The 16,060-nt window shown below is 28.5% G+C and overlaps 3 protein-coding genes across 6 annotated transcripts; 2 read left to right on the top strand and 1 right to left on the bottom strand.

Moving 5' to 3' along the window:
- The first annotated feature begins 140 nt into the window (after positions 1-140).
- LOC107071873 (BLOC-2 complex member HPS3) lies at positions 141-6,749 on the top strand. The gene is made up of 4 exons (XM_015331275.2): positions 141-560; positions 655-3,949; positions 4,033-4,147; positions 4,903-6,749. Exons 2-4 carry the CDS (start codon positions 728-730, stop codon positions 5,082-5,084), a joined length of 3,519 nt encoding a protein of 1,172 aa, XP_015186761.1. The 5' UTR covers positions 141-560; positions 655-727; the 3' UTR covers positions 5,085-6,749.
- Positions 6,750-7,437: 688 nt separating this feature from the next.
- On the bottom strand, positions 7,438-12,932 carry Pex5 (peroxisomal biogenesis factor 5). 4 transcript variants are annotated; one of them, XM_089175012.1, is made up of 9 exons: positions 12,537-12,932; positions 12,162-12,369; positions 11,230-11,586; positions 10,454-10,901; positions 9,825-10,374; positions 9,560-9,728; positions 9,095-9,252; positions 8,851-9,018; positions 7,438-8,112 (listed from the first exon to the last, which is right to left on the bottom strand). In XM_089175012.1, the coding sequence occupies exons 3-9, from the start codon at positions 11,572-11,574 to the stop codon at positions 8,073-8,075; spliced, it is 1,878 nt and encodes a 625-aa protein (XP_089031138.1). In that variant the 5' UTR covers positions 11,575-11,586; positions 12,162-12,369; positions 12,537-12,932; the 3' UTR covers positions 7,438-8,072. The 4 variants fall into 4 exon arrangements, with proteins under 4 accessions (XP_089031138.1, XP_089031137.1, XP_089031139.1 ...); XM_089175011.1 differs by lacking the exon at positions 12,162-12,369; XM_089175013.1 differs by lacking the exons at positions 12,162-12,369; positions 12,537-12,932 and adding an exon at positions 11,747-11,953.
- Positions 12,933-13,315: 383 nt separating this feature from the next.
- LOC107071876 (uncharacterized) lies at positions 13,316-15,867 on the top strand. Its single transcript, XM_015331280.2, has 3 exons — positions 13,316-13,789; positions 13,918-14,241; positions 14,341-15,867. The coding sequence occupies exons 1-3, from the start codon at positions 13,701-13,703 to the stop codon at positions 15,809-15,811; spliced, it is 1,884 nt and encodes a 627-aa protein (XP_015186766.1). The 5' UTR covers positions 13,316-13,700; the 3' UTR covers positions 15,812-15,867.
- The last annotated feature ends 193 nt before the right edge of the window (positions 15,868-16,060 follow it).

The raw sequence follows: 16,060 nt of genomic DNA, 5'->3' as shown, positions 1-16,060 counted from the left end.
TGAATATTATTATATTTAATAAAAATGTAAAATGTCATATATATATATAACAAAAGTAAAAGTATTTTTTCTAATGATTTAAAGAGCAATAGGTTGTCTGATAAAGGCGCATGCGCGGAGCTTATATTTTGGGCTATGTATTTGTAAACGAATCTGCGCATGTGCAACATAAATGGAAAATGTCGAGCAAGTCGAGTGTTGATCTTGACATGTTTCTACACCTTTCTTGTGTACATAGCTGTGTAACCGTATACATTAATTTTAATATAAAAAGACTAATTATAAATAATTAATTATTACGAAGAATTTATCTCGTAGACCATTCACAAGTGAATTCCAATAAGTTCGTTATTATTAATCGTAATGGTCATTCTTTATTGAACCTACATAAAAGCTATTATTAGAGATAACTTTAAAATATAATAATATAACTTTGAAAAATAATAATTTGATATATTTATTAGGAACAAAATTATTAGATTTTTATTTATAAAAAAAAAATCAAGATGTACGTGAAATAATGATGATTTTATATAATTTCTTTTTTGATTATTTACAAGGTAAAAGTACAGTTTCATATTTGAGGTAACATAAATTATGTATGCTATTATTACGCATAATTTATATTATTATTATTTCTTTTTAATATTATAGGTCTTTCTCAAAAACAAAGGATTTAATTATTCTGTAATTATGCTTGGAAAGGTTATATCATAGCAAAGTAAAAATGGTGCGTGTTATAACGGTACATAATTTCTTGGGACAGAACGTTACCCAAATTGAAGAATCAACGGCAACATGTGTTGCAACAACTAATGGACGGGAAATGTTATTGTTAGCTCTTTCAACGCATTGCGTTGAAGTATGGGAACTGATGCCGTCTGACATCAAATTGCATACAATATTTCCAACCGTCGATATGATCAATCAAATATTACATTGTTCTAAAGGAGATTATGTTGCGACATTAGAATCAAAATATTCTAGAGACAATATAAGTAATACTCATGGGAACAAAGTTATTAATAATTTTGTAAGAATATATGTAAATTGGGCGGTGGTAAAGGATCAAAGTCAACCGATGCGAGCTAGAATTGCTGGTCGTGTGACTCCAAGTTTAAATCGACCATTAAATAGTTTGGAAATGATAGAATTGCCTTTAAGCATGCAACCATCGTTAATAGCTTGTTGTCAAAGTACTGGAAATTTGTTAGTTGCTTCGGGTAATACCGCTGTACTTCATGAATACAAAGTTGAAACGCAACAATTGTCTAAATTGAAATTTATTGATTTTGAGGCTAGACCTTGGTCCATAGGATTTTCATTTTCCCCAACGCATATGGAAATTGCAGAAGATTTTATAATTATTATGGATAGTACCAATTTATGCGTTTTTCGATTAACCAATTCTATGTATGAAGATATAGATCAACTTAGTTCGTTAACGTCTACCAACGAATCATCTATTGATAAAACTTCAATATCTAATGACTCCTCGCTTGTAGATAGTAATCATGTGTCTAATAATCAGGACCAAGAAACAACTGTTCAAGCAACAAATTTAAAGCACAAAGCTTTGGAGCAACAACACGTTACGTTAGAGAATAATGATGCGCTTAATACAAAGAGTAAAAACAAAAAAAATATTACATCAAAAATAAATACATGGTGCAAATCGGAAATAATGGATATCAAGAAAATCAAATCAAAAACAAATAATGAACTTATCGACTGGGATCATTTAATATATAATGAGAAAGAAGAATTACAAAGGTTGGTTACTCAAGAAATAATTGATACAAATTCCCAACCATTGACCGTAAATTTTCCATCTATAAGTTTGGAAAGAATTGGTCCTGGACATACTCTTAGTCCTTTTACTTTAAATCCGCCAGATATGCAAGTTTTTATTAAAACTAATTCACCTGATTCTGGCTGGTCTGAAAATTATACTGTAAAAAATCTCTTATCGCTTAGAATTGCTACTGCTAATAATAAATCTGAAGTAGATAGAAATATGGAGTATTTTAAATGCTCCGTGTTAAAACCGTTATATATGAGAAAGGAATGTAATGGATCTTGTATAAAGAAATCTATTTTAAGATCTGATAAATACAAATACTTACAAGGTGTAAGTTGCTTTGTATGTACGATACAAGAAGGATATCTTTATCATTTTTCAGCGACAAGTGCAAGTCCTTTAGATGCAACTTGTTTAACGACTTATCCATTTACTGCACCTGTTAATTACATTGCACTTGAGCATACAGTACTTCATGCATTGACTGACGTCGGTTTAGAATCTTACACATTACGCTTATCACATTACGTGGCAAAAATGTTGAACGATATTGATCAATACAAAGTTACCTGTCCAAGTATCTCAGAACCTGTATGTTTGATAGGATTGAAACCATTTTTGGGGATACAGAAGCTGTTATATACCAAAAATTATTTACTTTTATTAGCTAAAGCTGATAATTCTTGGACATTATATTCATTAATCTTACCTAAGTTGGAGACTGTATACTACGATATTTTAAATGCTGCAAGAAGTCATAAATCTTCTAGTCCCAGTACGTACAGACATTTATTGGGCGAGGCCCATGCTCTGATACGCTTAGCTAAGGATAGCTCTTGTTATGGTTTTGATAATGATGATGATGATACGGCGCACAAAAATTGGCTGAAATTAAAAAATTTGTATAATCAATCTTGTGCATTATTAGGTGATTATTATATACGTTCAGAATATGAATCGGATTGGGATTTATGCATACCTTATTACAAAATGTCAGGTTTAAAACCTTCTGAAGTTTTGTCAAGAAAATCAACTCAGGATGCACCAGGTCTCATAATATTTTTAACCGACATTCTGATGATAATGAGATGTGGCACCGAAGCTGATACCCTATTTCAAGGACACAATATTATAGAAATTATATGCAGATTAAAAAAACAAGAATTATTGAAACTAATTTTTGGAAGTGTTGTATTGAGAGATTATATGACAGATAAATTAATAAATTTACTATTATCGTATGAGATATGTGATCCGATTCGTCTTGCATTAGCATTATTGTACGTACAAAATCAAAAGCAAGATCATGCCGAAGACATTTTAGAACACGTTTCGGTACAATGTATTCAAAAAATGATTTTGGAACATTGGGATTTGTTATTTGAGATGACCGTGGTAAAAAAAAGAAGTACATTAGTACCTACATTTTCAGATTTTGCCGGAATGTTATTACATAAGAAGACTATTGCATTCGCTGATATACTTATACAAATAATAGAAGAAGATAACAGTAGTTTATCATTGCACCAAATTTTACAAGCCTTTTTAGAATATCTACCATCTCGTGTTGGTAGAGACGGGCACAATGCTGCAGCAGCCTTACAAATTTTTATAGAAAAATATTTTCACAATTATTTTAACGTTAAATCGATGTTCGACTTATCTAACATAAATAAAAATAAAATATCTTCTGATTTTGCTATGGTAGAGGCATTCAAATTATTGGTACGTTCGTATTTGGGTAAATTGACTCAAACTAAAACTTATGGTATCGAGAACAAAGAACGTAAGGATAATATGGACAAGGATTTTGTATTTGCAAAATGCAGGCCACAATACTTAAATAAAATGCCTCCTTATATGAAGGATTATCAAAAAATTTTAACTACCAATGATTTTAAAGATTTCATTAATATGACTGCAGCACCCGATACAGGAAAAACCGTTCATCCTGAATTGTTCAAATTACAATGCGTGCTATCCTATGAATTTCTACCGCTTGAATGTTTACAAGAAGTTAAACAATTTTTAGAATCTCAAAATATCGATGGAAGTTTATCGCTTAAAACAATATATATACAAAATACAGAAGAAGTAACAGTCATTTTAATGGATAATTGTCCTCAGGCGGTATTACAATACGCCAAGGTAATATAAAAATTTTGTTAATTAAATTATTGATATATTTTATGAATATTAATTATATCAAATTTATTCTTCAATTATTTCAGGACAAATATACTAAAGAAGTTGAATGGAAATATCTTATCGAGTTATTGCAAAATAGAATTTCTCTGTTTACCGAACAGGCAGAATTACATTGCATGTATAGCGAAATCATGAAAGGTAAGTTAATTATGTATAAAAAAAAAGAAAAAGTTATTTTTTGAAGAATTTGCTTTTTAACAAAACCCTAGTAGCACAAAATATTGAAAAATATTGAATACATATGTATTTAATAATTTATAAATAATTACTGAATTAACATAAAACATAATTAATGAATATATACTGTATATAGGTAATAAAATATGAAATACATATATATTTAATATTAAAAAGAGATTAAATCTCTTTTATTTCATATTTTATTACCTATAGAATAGAATAGAATAATCTCCATTCGTTTCCCCGAAGGATTACAATCCTTTTACATTCCCTTCAACCTCCTCCTTTCCTTCTTTATCTTCATCTCCCGCCTTTGAGTCTCCGTACTCTCCTCCTTCCACCCAAACTTTGTCCCTCTCTTCATTTTATTACCTATATACAATATATATTCATTAATTATATTGAATACATGTGTATTTAATATTAAAAAGACATTAAATCTCTTTTATTTCATATTTTATTACCTATATACTGTATATAATCTATCTATCTATCTATCTATCTATATACAGTATATATTCATTAATTATATTGAATACATGTGTATTTAATATTAAAAAGACATTAAATCTCTTTTTAATATTAAATACACACGTATTCAATATTTTTCAATATTTTGTGCTATTAGGGAATATATTTATGTTATTTGATATTATTATGTAATTTCTTTTTTGTTTTTTTCTTTAATGCTTAGATACAATTTATAATTACAGAAACTTTACATCATTTACCACACGTTTTATCTTTAAAAAGTCTACATCACATTTTACCAAAAGATAATACGGTGGCTTTTCAAAAATGTACCGAAATGTGTACTCAAATTATGCATGCGGATCATGTCAAATCATTAATAATAGAAACTAGCCAACAATTATTATCAACTTTGAAGTTGTAAACTCATCCTAGGTAATTTTTATTTATAAATTATATAATAGAGAGAAAGAAAGAGAGAAAATGTGTGAGAGAGAGAGAGAAAGAGAGAACGAGAGAGAGAAATAATAAATTTGAAGAAGTATACAACAATTATTACAAGGATTTAGAAAGTTATATGTGTGGAATTACACCGATATAATAATAAAGAAGACATTTAAATATTTCAAAGAAGAAAAATAGAAATCAAATATATATCATACCAATTAAAAACAAATCCTACTACGATGTGTACGAATAATATGAAAAAGAAAAAGAAAAAAGAAAAAAACACAACAAACAATATTTTAAATCCATATAATATTTTTTTTGTAATTTTTGTTTAATAATTTATATCTTATTTCAATAATTATCAAAATTTAAGTTAAATTGTTCTCATCTAACACAAATTTTATTACCACAAATGTTGAAATAATTTATATAATACTGTGATATTAATTTTGATAAATAATTAACTTATATATTAGTTAGACATTATTAGGATAAAACAAAAATTTCATTAGTATAATAAATTATTTAAATTTCCAACAACAACTACAACTACAACTACAACAGCATCCTATCTTTCATCAAATATTTGAAAAGTATATTATCTATAAAGAAAAAAAAGAAAAATAAAATTAAAAAAAGGGAACGTGTTGAGCATATCCTTTGATTTATGAAATGTTATAAATTAGTTGAAATTAATTGAAAAAAAAGAAAAAAAAAGAAAAAAGAACAAAAAAAAATGAAAATTATATAAACGAAAAATTATGATATAATCAGCTGTTGCAATGTTCTATATATATATAGAGAGAGAGAGAGAGAAAGAAAAAGAGAGATAGAGAGAGAGAGAAAGAGATTTATTGTAGTTTACATTTAAATATATACTGTTTCTGAAGCAAATAGGATAAACAGATTCTTATTCCCTAAAAATTGTGAAATTTGATTAGAAAATTTTGATAAAATGAAATTACCCGTCGCCCCACCCCCTGCCCCCGCCCCTCTTACATTGAGTGCGTCTCTTGTGATTTTTATAAAATTCATTTGTAAGAAGACTTTTATCAAAACACATAATATTTATGCATGTGTAATTAAAATAGTAGTATATAGGGTATACGTATAATAATATACACATGAAAAAATACAAGTGTTCTGCATATCTTTTTACAACGTTCAAGTAAAACTAAGTTGCATTTTTACCGTTCCTCTGTTGTACAGTTTTTTGTTTTTTTTTTTAACCGAATAATACTTAACTTCTCTGTCTATAATACGATAATAAGAACTTTTCGATACGAGTGTGATCTTATTATTTTTTTCTTCTATTTTAATAAAACTTGACTTGTTTTGTTGATAAAGAAAGGGTATCTTGAAATAAAAATGGATGGATTATTTGAAATTAAATGCATGGATCAATTGATGTTTAATACGAGAGAAATAATAACATTAAATATAATATATTTGTTCAATTAAATTACTATAATTATTGATCTAGAAATTGATCTTGTATTATAGAATTTTGATATATCCTATTTGCTATATATATATATATATATATATATATATATATTTATATATAGGGAAGAACAATGTATTATAGAAGTAGTAAAATTCGTTAAAATAATAATTCTTTTTTTTTTTTTTTTTTTTTTTTTATTAAATTCATTAATCGATTACTACACACAACCTAGTGTTCCATGATTAATATCTGTATTATAAAATATGTAACTCTTTTTGATGTGCCTTTAGAAATAATTTTTCTTTGTTATAAATCCAATATAATTGCGTTAGAGAGTTTCTGAAATATTTATAAATTATTATTGTCAAACAAACAAAAATCTATATATATACATATATAAATACAAATTTTAATCATATACTGCACAATTTTAGCATTCATTTAATAATAATATCCATTTCCCCTTTTCTTTTTCTTTTCTATAATAAAAAATATGCAGTAGATCTGTAGAGATTAAAATTGATAAAACAAATTTCATCGAAGATAGAAGTAAAAAAAAAAAAAGAAAAAAAGAAAATATTGTATAATAATTATTATAGAAATTAATTCATTAATATTTTGTTGAATAATTTTCATTATGTTATAATATGAACAAAAACAACAAGAATTTGTTTTGATTCACTTACCATGCAATATATCACTGAGTTAATATGACATATATATATAATATTTTTTAATATTGGATAATGGCCAGCATCTTTCCATTAATGCACAGAGTTAATGATTTTCGTTTAAAAATTAATGATTAATTTTTCTTTGCTTATTTATAATATAACCGTGTGTTATATTTTTTTTATTCACGTTGTATTTTTTCCATTGATTTTATTTGTTTGTTTTTTTTTTTTTTTTTTTTTTTTTTTAATATCTGTATAAAACAGTGAATTAATTATCTCAACGATAAATTGGCACAACGATTAAAACTTCGCTAATAATTAATTCTTCACAACAACTTTGTAATTGAGAGTATAATTATTTTAATGGCATTACAACTGACTTATTAAGGTAACAATATTTTTTTTTCTTTATCCAACAAGATTATTACAATTGAACTTAATAATTTCATGTATTAGAAGAATTAATAAATTCCATTGTGATAAAAGAGATTCCAGTACTATTTTCATATTATTGTGTGTTATTATATATATGTAAATATAGTATCAAAATCACCCTTGTAAGATCAAAATATATATAAATAGAAAAGTTGTTTTTGAACGTTATATTATTATGTCATGTACAATTACACGCATATATTATAACTTCTTTGTGATTTATGTAAAATATCTTTTATTTCATTTATTTTCTATATTTCAATAATGAAAAAACTGTATTTCTTTTATAATAACTACATCCCAGAGGTTTCCAGAAGTATACATGCCTTTATTATATAATAATGCAGTTATTTCATACTCAAATCATTTCTATCTCTGTATTTTCTATTAAAGGCAGAAACACTGCCTATACAATCTCAAATTCTTTATTTAACTTTGACAAATCTCTGTAAAATAAAAAAGATAAACTTAAGAAATAATTTTACACGATGTTTATATATATATTTAATGATATTTAAAATAACTTAATATTTATCAATAGTCTATTATTAACACATTGCTAGCCGACGACTTAAGAAACATTTAAAGCCTGAAGTTCAGGCCCTGAACCAGTGCTGTCAGATCGTGGGTAAATCTTACCCTCTCCCTGTGCCACTGGGATTGCACACAATGAAAGTTTTCCATGTCCGTGTGTTTGGGATGTCGAAAGAAGTCGAGTGTAACCGAAGTTAGCGGGCACGCCGGAGTGGCACACTATGAAAGCGACTCGTGTCGTCCGAACACATGGACACGAGTCGCTTTCATAGTGTGCCACTTCGTGGCCAACCGCCAACTTCGGTTACACTCGGCTTTCCTCGACATCCCAAACACACGGACATGGAAAACTTTCATTGTGTGCAATCCCAGTGGCACAGGGAGAGGGTAAGATTTACCCACGATCTGACAGCACTGCCCTGAACGCTGGCAACGTATCGGCCACTTAATGGTATAACAAATGAAGATCGGCGTAACCATAGCAAATAAATACAAATCGATGTGTATGACACTCATTCATACCAGCAAAAAAAAAATCCACATCATCGTGGGGCAGCTACTCAAGCGACAAACTCAGAAACCCACGTTTTCGCGGGGCCGGCTATCAATGTGTTAAATATCTAATAACATTTAAACAAAACAAAAAGTACCTATTATCTATGGCTTCATACAAAGGATGTTTGTGCATCAATGACAAAACTAGCCTAAGAGTCGACCATATTGTGTTAGACATTGCTTTAGGTGTTATGTGTTCTCCATGAACTCCTCTACCAGCAGCTTGTTGATTCAAAGCTGTAAGTAAATGTTCTCCGGCTTCCCTATACAAAAAAATAATATAATAAATTTAATATTATGATACAAAGTAATGATATATATATATATTGTTGTAATTACTTGTATGCTCCTAAATTAATACAAGAAATTCCAAGATTATAACGTGCTCTGATAAAACCTGGAGATAATTCTAAGGCACGATGGTACGCATTTATTGCTGCTTCTGAACGTTGACCGTTAGCTAATGTTGCTCCTAATCGATTCCATAATCTAGAATCCTACAAAAAAAAAGAAAAAAATTCAAATAAATTGTACTCTTACTAGCCTAGCAGCAAGTTTGTACAAGTATTACAATTAAATCAAACTTTTTATTTCAATACAACATGCTTAACACATTGTACGCCGGCGACCTAAGAGACATTTAAAGCCTGAGCGCCATCGTGGGGCAGCTACTCAAGCGACAAACTCAGAAACCCGCGGTTTCGCGGGGCCGGCGCTCAAGCGACAGTCTCAGAAACCCGCGTTTTCGCGGGGCCGGCGTACAATGTGTTAATATTATTCTATAGGAAATATATATGTACATACATCAGGCCGCACTTGTAAAGCAGCTTGAAAGCAATCAGCAGCTTTATCGAATTCACTAGATAAATTAAATAACACGCCAAGACCGCACTGAACATCGGCATCTATTTGATCATGAGGAATCATTCTAGCTGCTTCTATATATAATTTTTTTACTTCATTGTGTACATCACTATAAATAAAAACAAAAAAAGGAAGATCCTTTCTTTCTTTGTTCTTTATATATATATATATTTTAATTTAAAATATGTTATATCCGAAAACTTACTCGAATAAAATTGTTGATACGTTGTTGAATTTTAATTTGTTTTCTTCTGTGGGACTTTTCGTGATAACAAGATGTTTGTATTTTTCATTTTTCAATAACCATTCTTTTAACGTAAAACATGCTTGTTTTTGATAAGATTCGTTTGTATAAGAAACTGCAAGAGCCATTAAAGCTGTACAATTTAATGGATCAAGTTTCAGACAACGTTTTAATGCAGAAATAGCTAAAGGATCTTGCTCATTTTCTGCTTGTGTCTTGCCAAGAAGTAACCAAGCTTCTGAATTATTTTCATCTTGTTGTACAGCTGCTTCAAAACAAAGTACCGCGCTAGGCAAATCACCAGCGTTCAATCTTTTTATACCTTCCTCCAATGCATCTGGCAAATTTTTCATAGGATTTTCATCGTGAAAAACGTAATCCTTAAATGGTTCATAATATGCTTCGTCATCTGATATCCATGGATTTACCGTTGAAATATCATCCGACGATGATATCTTATCCCATTCGTTTTGAAGACGCGTCCAAAACGTAGACTCGTAATTGTCGGCATCTAAAATGATTCAATTCAATTTCAAATATCATTTTGATTTAATATTTTACTAATCAAAAATAATATTATTTATTTTTACCAGCAGAAAACATATTTTCTTTTTCAAATTCATCTATCCAAGTACCAGCCACGGATAAATCTTCTTCTAATTTATTCAAAACTTTATTTTCATCGTTAGTATTCTCTGATGTATTTTGATCACTTTTTTGATTGATATATTCTTCCGTCCAATTATCCATATTATCGGAATCTGGTAATGATAATTCAACATCCTTCAAAACTTCACCCTCCTGTCTCATAAATTTCATAAATTTCGAATAAGTCAATTTAGATTTATCATTATTATCTATTGTTTCCGCTACTTCACGATTGGTAATTTTATTTTCTACGTTATCTATACTATGCTCCAAATATTCTTCCGCCCATTTTGGATCCAATCCAAATTCGTGGGTTTCTTGAGCTTGAATAATCGAAGGTTGATTGTTTTTCATCGCTGAAGCATTCCAAATATCATCAGCATGATGTTCCTACAAAACATTTGTTTCACACCAATATATTAAATATATTCAATTTAAATAATATTAACGCATTGAATGCCAGAACTTGCAAATGCTTGTCTATGACAAACAAATGATACTGACTTTTAAATAAATTTTTGCAAAGTCAATCTGTTGATCTGATTTTGTATATTAATCATTGTCTGTATGTTATAAAAAATATAACAAGAAATAAACAATGATAATTATAACACACTGATGCATAAAACATGATTTATGTATGGACTGGCTGGCGTTCAACGAATTAATGTTAATACCAAAATATATAATAAAGTAAAATGTGTAAAATAGAAATTACAACAAAGTGTCTCCCAGATTCTAGATATTGATTCGCCCAAGATGTATCCGAACCCGTTAATTCCTTGACTACTCCTGGTGCTGCTACAGGTGGTTGTATATTTTGATCTATCTCACGCATTTCTTGTAATAAATTATCCATTCGAAACGTTTGTGGACATGAAGTTTCTTCAATAAACTGTTTCACCAATTGTTCAGAATCTGTTGGTTGAAATGATTCTGGTGGTATAAAAGGACGATGTAATCCTTCTTCCTTGAAACCATGATCTTTCACATAATGCGAAGTAAGGCGTATCAACGAACTGGGAACACCACATTCTGCTTCTACTAATTCGTGAAATGCCATTGTGTTTCTTGACTGTGGAAAATAAATTATATGTATATTTGTAGAATTGTTAAACACAATATTATATTAAAATAACACTTTCAATAACGTATTAGTAAATTTTGTTATTTTAAATACTATTCATTTTTAACCTAATATTATATCACTTTATATATAAATAAAGATTTGTAACCTTTGACCATTAGCAACTATATAGAACCTAATACAACACGATGACATATGACGGAGATTAAAGACACATATAAAGATTCTTCATTATTATAAATGTTAATAATTTAAGGTTTATTATTTTGTTATATCACACAATTACGAGAACGTTAACATTAAAGCAGTTATTAAATTCCAATTCTTGTCTCTTTCATAATAATCTATTTTTAATGATCATACTATTTACCAAAGTATCTTTTAAATTCATACACACACACACACACACGCGCACAAATATAACTTTTATATATCAATATTTATTATTCATTAAAATCATTATTTAAACGAATGAAATAAATAAAAAAAAAACTAAAATTTGATCGAATAAACCATAAAAATCATCTAAGTATTTATAAAAAATATTTAAATACAATATTTACTTTCAATCTTTATTCACGCACGTCTTCTTCGTTCGACGAATAGAGATAGATGATAAGAAAAAAAAGAGGGAAGGAGTATATGCACATCAAAAATGACACATCACATCTGGAACTTTGTATAACTGCATAAGAAATCCATTTTTGTTTTTCTATCAAACGTCAATCAATGCGGGATATTGTTAGTTGTGTTTTTAATAATTGCTTTATACTGTATTAAATAATGATCGAGATTAATATTAGAATGATTAATAAAGGATATATATATGTGAGATCAAAGTTAACTTTACTAATATTCATAAAGAAATTAATAATGAGAGATAAAGAAAAAAAAGAATATAAATTATTTAATTGTGCAAATATTTTAACGTTACAAACCTTTGTATTTTCACTAACAAATAGTAATCTAGTAATTTATTTATTATTTCTTTCTCTTCTCTTTTAGAAACAGTCTGACTACTATTTGTGTGTTTACGATATGCCAAGTGTTAATATTTTGACACATATATGCGCATTTAATTATTGAAACAACATTGATTGTAATTGTTTTAAAAGTAATTGGTATGGCATGCAAGTATAACGTGCATTAAATGACCATAGCAAATCACTGTCATATAATACGATCGAAGATGATAATGTGTTAAGCCATGTTAAGCCGTTAACACAGCCGGCGAATTCACATGAATTGGGAATGCAAGCACTATGCATAGAAACTTCATATATTATATAACAAGTTAACTTTTGTTGAAATGATAACGATCGGTCTTATTAAATTCATACTCTCAATGTATTTTATTTTTAAAAATAGATTTTAAAAATAAAAAGATATATATATATATATTTATTTAATTAATTTTAACGAGATTCTTTTTGCAAATAATATAAATATAAATGTATATATATGTCACACTTATTGCAGGGATCAATAAGCTGCATGTTCACTAAAATTTTTCTACGGTCGCCATTTTGTTTAGGTAGCTCAATGCGATATAGAGAATCGCGATTAATCGCTGAGGTCGACTCTCATTGGTCCGCGCAAGGATTCACGAACCAATCACATGCCGAAAAAATGGACTCCTTCTATTCGTCAATCGATTTCTTTTAGAATATATTTATTATTTTTTTTATAACAATTTTAATTAATTCTTTAAAGAAAATATATCAAAGTCATTCTGATTATAAATATTAATCATATGTTTACGTCATAAATGCAAATTCATGGTAAGGTCGTCGTTACAACTAACACACATATACTTACGTACATGGTAGTACACTATCGATTCCTGATTATAATTCTTAAGCGTGTTATGTATGTGTGTTATATGTGTGCTCGTGTACGTTTAATTTAAAAAAAGTACAAACATTAATTATACGTGAAAAATACAAACTTACCGTATATTATGCTATTCGTAATGATAAAATTGAATAATATATTTATATGAATTATAATATTGAATCAAATTCTTTTGAAATAATATTTCTTATATCATATCATCATCTTTGATGATGCCGGTAATACATATTTGCAGTCAAATTTAAAATATGGAATCGAACTGTCAAAGTTCTGATTTAAATATGAAACATATGCTTGGACAATTAACGGCGGCTAGAAACGAGATTAATAATTTAAGGTATTATTTCTTTTTTATTATTTTTCTTACCCACTTTTTTAATTATTCTTATTATAGCTAAACTTTTAATGAATTTATTTTGAAGATAACCTATCAAACGTAATATTGTATTAACGTATCATTTTCAGGCAACAAATAAAAAGTTTACGGTATATGCACGAGAAAGATATTAACAGTATTAAACATTTGTTGGAATTATGTAAAAATGGTACAACCAATTTGGAATCGAAGAAGATATCATTGGAAGACGTGAAGCCTGGTACAAGTAACGAAGAGGATACTTTAAAATTAAAACCAATTGGGATAATTTCTACATGTTTTCCCAATAAAAGAGGTGTACCACGACAACCTGGAGTTTCCGGAAGAACATCGGGCAAAATATTAATTCATAATTCGGTGTTTACAAATCCTGATCATGCTCTTCAAGGATTACAAGATTTTTCTCATTTATGGTAAACTGAAATAGAGAGATAAACTATATATTTATATATTATATTATAAATCATATTTTTATATAATAACAATTAACATAACTTATTTTTTTTTCTTAGGATCATATTTCATTTCCATAGAAATGATTCGACGCATACTCGTGCTAAAGTTGCTCCGCCAAGATTGAACGGTATCAGAACAGGTGTATTTTCTACTCGTTCTCCTCATCGTCCTTGTCCTATTGGTTTGAGTTTAGTGAAAATATTAAAAATTGATAATTATACTATTTACTTTGAGGGCGTAGATATGGTAGATCAAACACCAGTATTGGATATAAAACCTTACATACCGCAATATGACAACCCATTACACGTTGAAAAATTGTGCAATAGATTAATGGAATATCCATCGAATGAGATGGAATCGGTTGAATATATGGAAGAATGTATTAATTTAACTCAAGATCAAACATCCAATTTAAATACTAATTTTGAATCAAATAATGATACGAGAAATAGACTTTCCGATTTATATCTTAGAAATAGTTCTTATAACATAGTTCAAGAAACGGATGTTTCCAGAGACGAAGAAATTGCCCTTAGATTACAAGCAGAAGAATTTCAAGGATATCATCCTAATTTGGAGAATTATTTAGAATCAAGAAATTATATTCAAACTTCAGCTATTCATTCGGAGGAGAATACTTTACAAAATAATGAAAGTACTAATTCATATGAAATATCAAATCCAATTGTAAATACATCGTCCAATTCAAGATCAGATTTTACTACAATAATCGAAAGTAATACTTACGTACGTAATTTGGAATCAGATTCTGATGATATAGGAGATTTAAATACAACCTTACAAAATGTATCTTTCAATGATCAAAATAATATCGATTCAATTTATACATTGAGAAACGATGGAGATAATTATACGGAAATTCATACTTCACGTAATTCCAGACTCTTGGATGGAGCTGATGGACCAAATACCGTCTGTGGTACAGATTTAGATTTATTAAATAGATGTGCGTTAAATTCAAGAGTTGACAATTCTCCAGTACGTATGGGAATTCGAGAAGCTCCAGATGGTGAAGAAGGTTTTCAACCGCAAACTTTAACACCGTCTCAAACATTATCTAATTTTCCAGTATCCGTTAGAACTACTACAGATAATAATTCATTACAAAGAGAGGATGTCAATTTAATAGGTACTAACGAATTGAGAGAAAATGCTTCTTACGAAGTTAGAATTCCAGAATGGATATCGAGACCAAATATACGAACACTGTCTGTAGTATTTAACGAACGTGCTTTGACACATTTGAATGAAATTTTAGAAGACAAAGCTGAAGAAGAAAGAAGAGCTATTGAAAATGTTCTTAGAGAAGATCCACGATCAGTATATTTGAGACAAAGATGGGGAAATCAATTTTATACTTTTTTAATTCATAATTTACACATTACTTGTAAATTTGACGATAGTAGGGGTATAGTAACCGTTTTTCATGTTCGTCATGCTGGACGAGTTTGTGAATGTGGACAACCAGAATGGCAATGTTTAGGTCATTCTCCTTTATCTTAATATATATGACTTAAACGTAATCTAACTCATATTTTTAGTTATATATTACATTTGATTATTTTTCTTACCTCTAATAGACGACATTCTTAAAATAATATATCCAATAGTATTGACAGAGAAAACGTATTAATTAAAAAATTCAGATATATATATTTTTTAACAAATTCTGTTAACCAATGTTTACAACAAAGTCTTTCATATCTGTTATATATATCTCAATACATTTTTATTGTCGCAATATATAAGTTC

Source organism: Polistes dominula, unplaced genomic scaffold (assembly GCF_049000335.1).
Source record: "Polistes dominula isolate Pdom_NZ unplaced genomic scaffold, Pdom_raw_medaka contig_78, whole genome shotgun sequence".
In the NCBI taxonomy this organism is placed as follows: Eukaryota; Metazoa; Arthropoda; class Insecta; order Hymenoptera; family Vespidae; genus Polistes; species Polistes dominula.
Note: the sequence above shows the minus strand (reverse complement) of the source record. Positions and strands in the feature narration are given on the sequence as shown.